The following is a 13,543-nucleotide window of genomic DNA, read 5'->3' on the forward strand; positions in this document are numbered from 1 at the left end:
CCCACCACCACCACCACCACTGTAAGCCACAGCTGGGCAGTGCTCTGGTGTTTCTCTCTCTATCTCTCTCTCTGCAACTCTCTCAGAAATAAAATAAATTAAAAAAAAAAAAAAAGACTGAAGCTTCTGTTCCAACTGTGGGCCCACAAGATGTGTCCAGAGTCTTTACTGAGTTTTATTTAAACAAACACAAGTTGGTTTGAACTTATTTCAGGTGTGTGCATTTACCTTGTGAGACTATTACTAACCAACAGGCAGCTCTCACTGGGAAAAGGCAGGTAGACCTCAGGCGGGAGATGTGACTGACTTGAGGAAAAGAGATTGTTCTGTCCCAAGCATCTTAAGTCTGAGCTTGAGGTACAGTGGGGCTTAGTGGGTGATGTCAGAAGCTGAGATGTTACAGGGTTAGAAGCCTCACATCAAAAAGGCAGATAATGCAGGCTTAAGTCTCCTCAAGAGCTGTCCTGTTAGAAAAAAATTATACAGCTCACAAAGCTGAAGCCTGTGCGATGAATGAGGGGAGCGGGGGAAAGGAAGAGGACACAACGCGTGCAATAGATCCGGCACGTGGACTATTCTGTGCTATCAAGATCAGTGTGGCAGCTTTCATGGAACAGGATCGTGGGTTGGGAGCCTAACTGTTCCTTATTGTCACCGATTTACTGTACTTCTCTCTGCTTCCTTGTCTATAAATTTGACCCAAAGATCCGTAATTATCTGCCAGCTTCTTCCCATTTCCTCCTTCTCTGGTAACACATCTTGGCATTTGGTGAGTGTCTGAACTTTTTCTTCTTTCGTGTGTCTGTGTATGTCTGTGTGTGTGTGTGTGTGTGTGTGTGTGTGTGTGTGTGTGTGTGTGTGTGTGTAAAAGCAGACCCTGTCTAGGTGGAAATGTGAGGTTGGGGGGGGAAGAGTCTCATTTCTAGGATCTGAGACTTGGCAGTAATTTTCCTAAAGTGACTCAGACACACCACAGTAACAACTCTTGCTGCAATTTTATTTTTATTCCACATGAGAAATAAAGATTTCCTCCAAGCCACATGAGGTCTCTGCCACCCAGCCACCCACCCACCTACAAAGCAGAACCTGAATTTCTAAGCTGAGGGTCCACAGAGCCTGGCTTCAAGGACCTCTGCCCTCCACTCCAGGTCTGGCCATGTGTTCTGCAGGGGGCAGAGGGGGAGGGGACAGCCCACTAGGGAAAGAGCAAGAGTCATCGCCTGACCGACACCAAGAATCTCTCATGGGAATTCTCTGCCAGAGACTCAGATCCTGGCTGGCTTTTACAAGTCTCTCTGAAGTGTATTATTTTGGTGACAAAAATGAAGGAGCTTTGTAAATTTTTTAAAACTATGATCATATCAAGTAGTTGTTTACATTTCCTGACAAAATAGGAACTATGGCAGCAGAATCAAACTGGCAAAATTCTTAGATTAAATGGGCAATAATTTTAGGTCTGCCTTTCTGACCTTTTGTAGTAAAAGTGGTTTTAGTGTTTAGTTATGTATTTGGTCTTGCTTCTTGTATTGCATTTTTCAATAAACTTTAAAAAAATGGCTCTGTGAGGATTCATCTTTTAAAGTTGTCTTCTACCAGCAACTTAGGAAAGTTTTTCCATGGATAGGGGAGATACAAACTCAAGCCATCTTCTGAAGTAAGCTACCCATATAAAAGAATTTCTGGGAACTGACAAATACATTTTGCCAACTGGAGGGAGATTCTGCAGCATAGGCCACAACAAAGGAGAGAAGGAGACTTCTCAGACCTGTTCTGGGAATGGCCAGGCCCTCAGTATGAAGGCATTGGCAGTAGTGTAGCCCTAATGGGATGTACCCTGCATGGCTGAGGGAAGAAAGGGGTTGGAGTAGTGGGGTTAAAGGCTCAGTCCCCATCCCAGATGGCAGTGGAGTTATCTCAGCTCTGCCCATCTTCCCAGATGCCCAGATCCCATCACTAGTACACCTTAAAGGGAGTTTATCCCAGCCTGCAATATCCCAACCAACTTTCCTAATTGGGTTCTTGCCCACCTTTTTGGATTTGCCAAGATGCCAGGTGCACCTCCCCATCACCACAGCCTAGACTTCCAATCCCATCAGGTACCTGTCCAGGGCTAAGGCCACTTTCGGAAGCTGACGGAATTCCTGAAGCCGAGTCCTGCTGGCCTCCAGACTCCACACTAACACACTCTTCAACTTATTGAACCTTTGTGCAGTTGGCGTTTCTCTGCCGACATGCAAGTCAAGGCACCTTAGCAGCTGCCTGGGCCAGAGCATCCATCCCCAGTCTTGGATGTGATGAAGCTTCAACTGGGACTCCTGGTCCTGTTACCAGTGGTCGATGCTGCCCCTCAGACCCGGGCCCCCAGGTCCCCTCCTCCCAATTTGGCATAACCCCCCAGGCTGAGGCGGTCCAGTCGTGGCCAGCTTCGGTGAGCACAGTCTTGTGTTGCCGGGGCCCCAAGCAGGAGCTCCCCGAGTCCCAGGTCCAGAGACTTGGAGTGTTCGATGCAGGAACCAGAGGGCTGCACAGTGATGATTACATGGCCGGTCTGAGTCTGAGGGCCCCAGGGTGGAGGCAGCCCCGGCCCCTTGAGCGGGTAACTGTTGAGCAGGGCAGGTAACCCCAAGCGAGGATTCGCAGGCTCGGAGCGCAGACTCCGCACTGACGGGACGGGCGAGGTTCCCCGGTGTGGGGACAGATCCCAGATTTCAGGCTCTGCGCAGCCTAAGGCGCGCGGGGTCCTGGGGCCGGGGCTGGGGAGCAGAGCGCAGTCCCAGCCCGGGCCGTCGGGGGGGCGAAGCGCCTGGGCCCGCAGCACCCCCTGGCGAAGCCGTCGAGTCTCCAAGTCCCGGTTCTCATAAAGCAGCGTGTTGGCGCAGATGAAGACGAACAGGCCGACGCCCATGACCACGGGCCCCAGGAGCCGAAGTCGCTCGTGCGGACCGTGAGCCCGTCCAGCCCCGCGACCCTCTCGCCGGAGCTCGCTTGCGGGAGGCGCGCTGGAGTTGGCGGCCCGGGGCCCCAGAGCCCCCACACGGTGCGGCCAGTATCCGGCCACCGCGATGCCCATGCCCACCAGCACCACGAGCGCCCCCAGCGCCGCGAACGCGCCCGACGGCGAGCGCAGCCGCAGCCGCGCCCGCACCCGCAGAGGCTCCGGCGGGGAACGGGGGCGCCGGCGCCGGCCCAAGCGGCGGCCCAGGCGGGAGACCCGGCCCTCGGGGCTCCTCCGCACCTCCCCGCAGTCTCCAGGACTCCCGGCCGTCATCTCGGCGTCCTCTGGGCGCTCTGTGGAGAGAAGGCGGGAGGGAGACTGAACCGACGGGCCGAGGGGCCGAGCGCCGGGTAGGGGCCCAGCCCCGGAGGGCGGCCCGGGCGGCCTAACCCGGAGCGCTTGGAGATCCCTGGCGGCCGCCCCCGGAGCTTCCCGGGCTGCGAGGCGGGGAGCTGCCTCTGCTTGGCTTTTCCGCAGCGGAGCTCGGAGCCAGGAACACGCGGCAGAAGCGCGAGCTGGCCCGGCCCGCGGGCGGGGAGGAGGGAGGGCGGGGGCGCGCGGCTCCCCGGTGCATCGCCGGCTGCGGGGCTCGGGCCTTTGCACCCGGGTTCCAGCTCGCGGAGCCCGCGCCTCGGGAGCTGTACGGCCTGGGCAGCAGCGTCTCCGGAGTAAGTCCCGCCCGGATCGCCTCACCCGCACGTGGCTGCACCGTAGTAAAAAAAAAAAAAAAAAAAAGTGGGGGGACGCTGACTGCCCGGGGCCGCCGGCCGGGCCCCCCTCCCCCAGTGCGCCGAACATACCGCAGCGTCGGAAGGAGGGGTGTCGCCAGCTCCAGCCTTCCGCAGCCAGCCCCCTCCTTCGGACCTCCCCAGTCAGTGCCGGAGCCGCAGCAAGAGAGACCCGAGCTCGACTCGGGGGGACCGCTCCAACCCGACCGCGCTGACTTCGCCCAGGATTTCTTTCCCCTCCGCGTACCGGCGGCCTCCCCTTCCCCCAGCGGCCAGGGGCCGGGGCTGCGGGGCGCGCAGGCCAGGCCGGACCGGCTCCCCTCCCGCCCGCCGGGGTAAGGCTGTTCCAGGGTTGCGGCGTTTCCAATTCGGGCTCCTCAGGATGAATCATCCCCCCTTTCCCGCCGCCTGGCCTCCTTTCCTGCTCCTCCACCCGAAGCCTCGGTGGCCAGCGCCCGGGCCAAAGCAGCACTGCCCTGCGCCTCGGGCCGCTCCAGGGTCGGGGCTGAGGGACCCGGCCCCTCCCGACCTGCGGCCTGAGAATTGGCCCCTGGCCCGGGCAGAAGCAGCCAGGCTGCGTGCGTGTGGTGTGGGGCGCCCACGGAAGCAAGTGTGTGGGAGGAAACGGGGCTCCAGCCCAGGCACCCCAAGTCAGGAGGGCGCGGGGCTCGCTGTCCAGTGGTGCGTCCTCAGGCGCTGAGCCCGCAGCCGAGGCTCCAGGGAGGAGGCTGCGGCCCCCTCCGCACCCACGAAGCCCGGAGTGGGACAGCCCGTCCCCGCCGCCCACAGGAGCGCAGAAGGCCCGGGGCCTAGCACGGAGAGCGGCCGCCACTGCGTGCCCAGGCGGATCTACACGCACAGAAGCCGCAGCCCGAAGAGGCACAGCATGCCGGCGCGGGGCCCCCTGCGACCCGACGCCAGGCCTCCAGATCCTGCCCCGCGCCGCGCAGGGCTCTTCTCTTCTCTTCTCTTCTCTTTAGCGCGCCCCGGAGCAGCGAGGCCAGATGCCCCGGCCTCGGCTGGGGCCCCTCTCGCCCGCTCGACACCGGAAGTGTCCACCTCGGGTCGCAGTGGGCGTCCCTGCTCCAGTCCAGACGGGTCACCCGGAGCCCCCAGAGTCCCTGCGCCACGGGCGGCAGAGACGGAGCACGCCGAGACCCCGGGTCTCCTAGGGAAGCGGCGGCCGCAACGTGGAGACACCGTCCCATCGCCCCCGGCGGCGGGATGCTACTCCCGGACAGGCCCCCCGCGTTCAGCGGCCCCCTGCGCTCACGTCCACACCCGGCCCGGGAGGGAAAGTTGCGACCGGGTCCTGGTCCGCAAGGGCCTTGCAGGAGGGAGGAGTCAAAAAGTTCTGGAAAGTAGGGGGGGCGGGAACCCCAGTTCTGCTCACCTGGCCGCGCTGCGCCCCAGCGGGTCCGGGTAGGTGTCCGCACTCGGCGGGATTCCGGCCTCGCCCTCGGGGACCCCCGGACGCCCCCCGCGGGGAGACGGCAGTCAGGTCCGGGGTCTGCGGGTCAGCGCGCCGCGGGCACCTAAAGATTCGAGGACGCGGGGCGAGGCGTCCGCAAAGACCCCGCAGGCACCCAGTTCCCACCTGGGGAGACCCAGACGCCCTGCCTGGGTCCTGCGCCGGAGCGTGCGCGCAGGACCCCGAAGCCGCACGGCCTCCTTCTCCGAGCCCCTGGTTCCAGGCTCCCCAGAGTAGGGGAGGACTCGCGGGGGTGTCCGAGTGCCCACGGGTGGCCAGTGCCGTCCGGGGAGCTTCCCGGAGGAGGCGTCCCCTGCTGTCTCCCACGACCCTTGTTCTCTGCACCCCGCTTCCTGCACCTGTAAAATGGGCAGAACGGCGTCTGCTTGCAGAGGGGAGACGACCGCCCCGAGCTGTGTGCGAGACGCACGAACCGGGACGCGCTTCGGGGCCCCGCGAGCCTAGACGAGGAGGGCGCAGGGGAGGGGGCTGGAGTCCCCGCCTCGCGGAGCTCAGGGAGTCAGGCAGTGGGGGGCCCGGCCTCTCCCTAGGACGTGCGCCCCTTCTGGAGCGGGGAGGCGGCGCTCGCCCCGAAGGAGGAGGAACAGGGCCCCCAGAGAGAAGAATGCGGGGCGGGGCGGAGGGGGTCGGCCGGTGGCCCAGTTTCCATGATGCGGGGGGCGGGCCCGCGGAGGGGTGGTGGGGCGCGGGGCCCCTCGGGAGGAATTTCCGGCCTGGGATTGATTATCACCCCTCCCCCCTTTCCCGCTGCAGAGACCCCCCGGCTCGCGGCCCGGCTGGGGGAAGGGCCTAATAGGAGCCGGCTGTGCGCGCGGGGGCGGGGGTGAGGGACCCGCAGCGTCTCAGCCTTGCCAGGCCTCCAGCCCGGGCCGGGGAGGCAGGGTGGCGTCGGTGCCCCCTGTCCCAGCCCCAGGGGCCGCGCGACGTTGGATGCGTCGGCGGAGCTTCCTGCCATGGACTTGAGCGTGAGGGAACCCGCCGCCCAGAGGAGGCCCCGCGGGGCCCAAGGCTCTTGCTTCTTCCTGCGTCCACGGAGGCAGCAACCTACCCTCTGCGCCTCTTTTGCTTGAGAAGCCCCAGTGAGCCTGCATTCCACCCACCCTCTCACTGCACCCCGCTCAGCCCCCACCTCTGCCCTCAAAGCATTCCCTCTTTCCTTATCAAGCCCCAGCCCACATCATGTCCCCAACTCTAGAAGGGGGAGCGCAGAGGGAAGTCTCTGTCTCCGCCTTCACCACTTGCTCCTCCTGCCTGCCCCCTCCTCTTCCCTCGCCCATCGATGCTTCCCAGGTGCTGGGGCTTCTCCAACCTGGACCCAGATATAAGCCCTCGTTCCTGTCCTTGTGTCCTAGCTCACTGCCCACCCTAAGGCCAACTGCACCTTGGGGTAGGGGTGCCTAAGGCTCCTTCCTTTTCACTCTCCATCCGGTCCACCAGGTCTGCTGGTGTGGATGGAAGAGCCCTGAGCAGTTCTCCCAGCTGTTTTGCAGAGGCTCCCAAACATCTCCCACCGCTTACACCCGCCTAAAACCTTCAAGGGAGCCGCAGACGTAGCTCACGTGGTGGTGTGCGAGCCTGGTCATTGGTACAGCCCATTCCAGTCCTGCCACCAGGTGGAGTGCACTGGGGGAAGCTCTGGTGAGGAGAGGTGTCTATTTTTCTGTCTCTATCTGAATAGAAAAGTCGATCTGGGAGCTTTGAATTGCATATGTGAGGCCCCTGGGCTAGGGGAAACAAAGAAAGCCACAATGTCATCTAAGTGGGATTTTAAAATTCCCATCAGTGGGGCCTTGTCCCTCTTACACTCCTCCCTCCAGGAACTTGTGGCCATCTCCAGATCCTCTGTGCTTAGCTCCTACCTTCTCTAGGCTCCCGGGCACCCTTCAGATTCTCAGAGCAAATACCCCTGTCCCCAGGGTTCCTCATCATAACATACATGTGTGAATTGAAACCAGACTTTGGAAACTGATGTTTCCTCTCTGTGTCCCCAGGGGCTGTGTGTGTGTGTGTGTGTGTGTGTGTGTGTGTGTGTGTGATGAGGGGTGTGTAGGGGGGTGGGCTGATCTGCCTGGCTCCTCCCACAGTGCCTGCAGGAACTGGTCTGTGTCTCCCTGACCCTGGCTCCTTAACACCTCCACCCTGAGGCCCAAGTTCAGGGGTAGGGAAGCAGGGAAATTCAGCTTTCTGAGCCTCAGCGTCCTTGTGTTGTTCTGAAGATTAAATAAGAGGACACGAGAGTGGGGCGGTAGCACAGCGGGTTAAGCAAAGGTAGGGTAAAGCAAGGACCGGCTTAAGGATCCAGGTTCGAGCCTTCAACTCCCCACCTGCGGGGGAGTCGCTTCACAGGTGGTGAAGCAGGTCTGCAGGTGTCTGTCTTTCTCTCCCCCTCTCTGTCTTCCCCACCTCTCTCCATTTCTCTCTGTCCTGTCCAACAACAACGACATCAATAATAACTACAACAATAAAACGACAAGGGCAACAAAAGGGAATATATAAGTATTAAAAAAAAATAAGAGGACACATGTTCAGCATCTGGCACAAAGTGGAAGCTCACTGAACAGCACCCCTCGTCTGACCATGGACTATAAGCCTAGGCAGCAGGGTTTCAGGGCTGTGGAGCTGCCGGGGTCATTTGTATTAGGAGGAGAGAAGGGTCTCTTTTTCACTTCTTCTCTCTCAATAGTTATTTATATCTTTATTTATTTATTGAATAGAGACAGCCAGAAATTGAGAGGGGAGGGGGTGATAGGGAGAAATACAGGGAGATACCTGCAGCCCTGCTTCATGAAGCAGGGCTTCATGAAGCTTTCCCCCAGCAGGTGGGGAGCAGGGGCTCAACCCTGGGTCCTTGCTCACTGTAACACATACACGCTCAACCAGGTGTGCCAACACCCAACCCCTATTTATTTATTTAATGAAAGAGCGATACAGAGAGAGATACCAGAGCACTATTCAACTTTGACTTATGGTGGTGCTGGGAATCACACACACACACTTCCTTTTCTGCTACTGAGAACCTGATTCATTCTCTTGAGAGCTCTGGAAGGTCAGTGTGATGATGGTCTATTTACACATGAAGAAACAGGCTGAGAGAGGCCTAGAAACGTACAGCCCCCCCCACCCCCCCTGCAGAGCTTGCTTCCACCCTTTGGCCATGCAGATGTGTGGGCCTCCAGACCCTTAGTCTAGAGACACCCATTCCCTCCTGAGCCTGCCCTCCCTCCATCCTTCACTTCTGAGCCAGGAAGGGCCCGAATCCAGGTCTCCTAGAGACCAGGCTAGTCAACATTTCTCCCCCAAGCTTCCCTGGCCACAAAACACAGAGCCTTAAAATTCATCTCCTCCTTAGCAAGCAGGCTGCCCTCCCCACATCCTGCCCACTGGGTTTCCTGGCCTGCAGCTCAAGGCTGACCCAGAACAGATGTACTGCTGTGGAAGCTTATTTGGTGGCCAAGAGAAAAAGAAATGATATATTTTCCCTTTACCAGAGCACTGCTCAGCTCTCACTAATGGTGATGCTGGAGGACTGAACCTGGATCTCAGAGCCTCAGGCATGAGAGTCTTTTACCACTGTCCTATCTCCCCGACCCTAGATATTGGGTTGTCAGAAAAACTAGGGCACATTTTTGCACAGAAAAACATAGAAACCTACATCATGACTTTTCCTTGAGAGCTCTTTTGGAGGTGTTAGTTAGCAGGGGAGCACAGGTACTCGTACACCCCCAACCATCTCTCTATAGGGAAGGCCGTCCTCTTTGAAGGAGCTTGCAGCTTTGGGAGGGACACACATGGAGCGGTGAGGGAGGAAGGGGACACGCACCTAGCCAGCCAGATCAGCTGAGTCAACCCTGGCGATCAGTGGGGTGAGAAATGTTGCAGCCAGATTGCTCTCACATCCCATCATGACTCCCAACAACCCAATATATACTTTTTTTCCCATTTTATTTTATTTTTTTTGATAGAGGAACTGAGAGAAGCGGGAGATAGAGTGAGAAAGAAAGAGAGACACTTATAGTACTACTTCACTATGTATGAAAATTCTCCCATACCGGTGGGGACCAGGGGCTTGAACCTGCATCCTTGTGCATGGTAACATGTACACCCTACCAGGTATGCCACCAGCTGGACCTTGTACATAATTAAAAAAAAATTTTTTTTAATTTAGTTATTTTCGGGAGTCGGTTTATAGCACAGTGGATTAAGCGCAGGTGGCGCAAAGCAAAGGACCGGCGTAAGGATCCCGGTTCAAGCCCCATCTCCCCACCTGCAGGGGAGTCGCTTCACAAGCGGTGAAGCAGGTGTGCAGGTGTCTATCTTTCTCTCCCTCTCTCTGTCCTCCCCTCCTCTCTCCATTTCTCTCTGTCCTATCCAACAACGATGAGAACAACAACAACAATAATAACTACAACAATAAAACAAGGGCAACAAAAGGGAATAAATAAATAAATAAATTTTTTAAAAAAGAAAGTAAAAATTTAGTTATTTTCCCTTTTGTTGCCATTGTTGTTTTATTGTTGTAGTTATTATTGTTGTTGTTGTTGTTGGATAGGACAGAGAGAAATGGAGAGAGGAGGGGAAGACAGAGAGAGGGAGAGAAAGATAGACACCTGCAGACCTGCTTCACCGCCTGTGAAGTGACTCCCCTGCAGGTGGGGAGATGGGGGCTCGAACCAAGATCCTTATGCAGGTCCTTGCACTTCACACCACATGTTCTTAACCAGCTGCACTACTGCCTGACTCCCTATATAAAATTTTTTAAAAATATTTTATTATTTATTCCCTTTTGTTGCCCTTGTTGTTTTATTTTTATAGTTATTGTTGTTATTGATGTCATTGTTGTTGGATAGGACAGAGAGAAATGGAGAGAGGAGGGGAAGACAGTGAAGGGGAGATGTTGGGTTGTGCGTTGCGGGGGAGAGAGAAAAGACCAGGAACTCTTGACAGAGCGGGAACGCAAATCTTTATTTATGAGGACGCCCCAGAATTGGGTGTGAGCACAACGGTGTAGGCCATGTGGAGCTAGCAAAATGGCTGCCTCCCACTATGCCCACCAGCCCTTCTCCAGGTCGGGTAGCAGAAGAGAAAAGAGCAAAGAGAACGAAAGGAGAAACAGGAGAGGCTTTTATGGGAGAATTCCAGAAGTGGCATGTCGGGACGGGATTGGCTAGGAAAGGGGGTGGAGAGAGGCAAAAGGCATGTTGAGAAGGTGGAAGCGTCCTTAGCAACTGTTGCAATGGTTTTTAACTGAACTAGCAATACCCTGAGGGGATAAGGTGGTGGACCTCTGTAAATAATACTTGCATGGAAATATAGTGGTTTGTGGGCCCTGCCAATGTTCGACCACATCTGCACAATTTCCCAACAGGGAGAGAAAGACAGACACCTGTAGACCTTCACCACTTGTGAAGCGACTCCCCTGCAGGTGGCGAGCTGGGGCTCGAACCAGGATCCTTATGCTGGTCCTTGTGCTTTGTGCCACCTGCACTTATAACCCGCTGCATTACTGCCCGACTCCCCCTATATAAAATTTTTGGACAGGCGTAAGGATCCCGGTTTGAGCCCCCAGCTTCCCACTTGCAGGGGAGTCGCTTCACGGCCGGTGAAGCAGGTCTGCAGGTGTCTATCTTTCTCTCCCCTCTCTCTCTGTCTTCCCCTCCTCTCTCCATTTCTCTCTGTCCTATCCAACAACAAAGCAACGTCAACAATGGCAATAATAACCGCAACGAGGCTGCAACAACTAGGGCAACAAAAAGGGGGAAAAATGGCCTCCAGGAGCGGTGGATTCATGGTGCAGGCACCAAGCCCAGAAATAACCCTGGAGGAAAAAAAAAATTTTTTTTAACATGACCCTGAGAAATGAATCCAGGGTCTCAGGAATGTATAGTCCTGCATCGATCACCAAAGTTCAGTTCCCCCAACCCTCACCAATGAACCACCATAGTTTTCAAAAAGTCTTAGAGACAGTTTCTAGTTAGGCTACATTTTTTTTTTTCTGTAAGTTCAAAAACTTTGTAATTTTTTTTTTTTGTAAGAACAAGGCTATCTGGTAGTTGTATTTCCCTTCCTTACATCACTAAACATAATCACCTTCAATTCCATCCATTTTGTCATGAAAACACATTATCATTTTTAACAGCAGAATAGTATTCCACCGAATATATGTCTCATAACTTCTTTAGCCAGTCATCTGTTGATGAGCTTCTAGGCTGTTTCCACTCCTTGGTTATAGTAAATAACGCAGCTATGAACTTTGGAGTACATAGGTTCCTTCAAGTTAGTGATTTTATATTCTTTTTTAAATTTTATCAAAATTTACTTACTTATTGTATAGAGACAGCCAGAAATCAAAGGTTAGGGGGTGATAAAGAGAGAGAGAAGCTGACTGGGTGGTGTCACACCTGGTTGAGCGCACATGTTACAATTCACAAGGACGTAGGTTCAAGCCCCCAGCTCCCACCTGCAGGGGGAAAGCTTCACAAGTGGGGAAGCTGTGCTGCAGGTGTCTCTCTGTCTCTGTTCCTCTCTATCTCTCCCCTCTTCTCAATTTCTGTTTATCTCTATCCAATACATAAAAATATAGGGAGCCAGGCATTAGTGCAAGCACTTAGATAGGTGTAAGGATCCCAGTTCAAGCCCCCGGCTCCCCACCTGCAGGGGGGTGACTTCACAAGTGGTGAAGCAGGTCAACAGGTGTCTATCTTTCTCTCCCCATCTCTATCTTCCCCTCCTCTCTGAATTTCTCTGTGTCCTATCCAACAACGATAGCAATAACAAGAACAACAATAAACAACGAGGGCAACAAAAGAGGAAAAAATGGTCTTCAGGAGCAGTGGATTTGTAGTGCAGGCACTGAGCCCCAGCAATAACCTTGGAGACAAAAAAAAAACAAACTAAAAAATTTAAAAAGGGAGGTGGGAGAGTAGATAGCATAATTGTTATGAAAAGAGACTCATTCCTGAGGCTCCGAAGTCCTAGGTTCAATTCCCTGCACCACCATAAGCCAGAGCTGAGCAGTGCTCTGATAAAAAAAAAAAAAAAAAAGAAAAAGAAAAAAAGGAGGGGGTCTGGGCGGTAGCGCAGTGAGTTAAGCACACATGGCGCGAAGAGCAAGGACTGGCCTAAGGATCCAGGTTTGAGCCCCCAGATCCCCACTTGTAGGAGAGTCGCTTCACAGGCGGTGAAGCAAGTCTGAAGGTGTCTTTCTCTCCTCTCTGTCTTCCCCTCCTCTTGATTTCTCTCTGTCCTGTCCAACAACAACAAGTATTACAACAATAACAACCACAACAAGAGCAACAAAACTGGAAAAAATGGCCTCCAGGAGCAGTGGGTTTGTAGTGTACCTAGCTCCAGCAATAACCCGGGAGGCAAAAAAAAAAAAGGTCGAGAGAGACATCTGCAACAGTGCTTCACCACTCACTAAGCTTTCCCCTACAGGTGAGGACTGGGGCTTCTAACCTGTGTCCTTGCACACTGTAACATGCACTCAGCCAGGTGTGCCACCACCTGGCCCTCATTGTTTTATATTCTTTTTTTTTTTAAGATTTTATTTATTCATGAGAAAGATAAGAGAGAGAGAAAGAACCAAACATCACTCTGGTACAAGTGATGCTAAGGATCGAACTCAGGACCTCATGCTTGAGAGTCCAATGCTTTAGTCACTGCACCACCTCCTGGACCACCATTGTCTTATATATTCTTTGGGCATATACCTAGGCGTTACATTGCTGGATCATAAGGTATTTCCATTTTTATTTGTTTGAGTACTTTTAAAAAATATTTATTTATTTATTTTTCCCTTTTGTTGCCCTTGTTTAACATTGTTATGGTTATTGATATCATTGTTGTTGGATAGAACAGAGAGAAATGGAGAGAGGAGGGGAAGACAGAGGGGGGGAGAGAAACACAGACACCAGCAGACCTGCTTCACCGCCTGTGGAGCGATTCCCCTGCAGGCGGGGAGCCGGGGCTCTAACCAGGATCCTTATGCGGGTCCTTGCGCTTTGCGCCACGTGTGCTTAACCCGCTGCGCTACAGCCCGACTCCCTATTTGAGTACTTTTTAAAATATTTTAATTTATTATTGGGTAGAGAAAGAGAAATTGAGAGAGGGAAAGAGACAGAGACACCTGCAGCCCTGCTTCACCACTTGTGAAGCTTCCACCCTGCGGGTGGGGAGCAGGGGCTTGAGCCTAGATCCTTGAACAATGTAATGCATGCACTTAACCAGGTGGCCTCTGCCCGGCCCCTGTTAAGTACTCTCTATACTGTTTTCCATAGGGACTACACCAGCTTGTAGCCCACCAGCAAGGTACTAGAGTTCCTTTTTCTC

At 54.7% G+C, this 13,543-nt stretch overlaps 1 protein-coding gene across 3 annotated transcripts; it reads right to left on the reverse strand.

Moving 5' to 3' along the window:
* Positions 1-983: 983 nt before the first annotated feature.
* Positions 984-5,254, reverse strand: TMEM200B (transmembrane protein 200B). 3 transcript variants are annotated; one of them, XM_016187839.2, is made up of 2 exons: positions 5,117-5,254; positions 984-3,288 (listed from the first exon to the last, which is right to left on the reverse strand). In XM_016187839.2, exon 2 carries the CDS (start codon positions 3,266-3,268, stop codon positions 2,348-2,350), a length of 921 nt encoding a protein of 306 aa, XP_016043325.1. In that variant the 5' UTR covers positions 3,269-3,288; positions 5,117-5,254; the 3' UTR covers positions 984-2,347. The 3 variants fall into 3 exon arrangements, with proteins under 3 accessions (XP_016043325.1, XP_060061693.1, XP_060061694.1); XM_060205710.1 differs by lacking the exon at positions 5,117-5,254 and adding an exon at positions 3,796-4,122; XM_060205711.1 differs by lacking the exon at positions 5,117-5,254 and adding an exon at positions 3,796-3,887 and having other exon boundaries at positions 984-3,698.
* Positions 5,255-13,543: the final 8,289 nt, after the last annotated feature.

Source organism: Erinaceus europaeus, chromosome 13 (genome assembly GCF_950295315.1).
Source record: "Erinaceus europaeus chromosome 13, mEriEur2.1, whole genome shotgun sequence".
Taxonomy (NCBI): Eukaryota; Metazoa; Chordata; class Mammalia; order Eulipotyphla; family Erinaceidae; genus Erinaceus; species Erinaceus europaeus.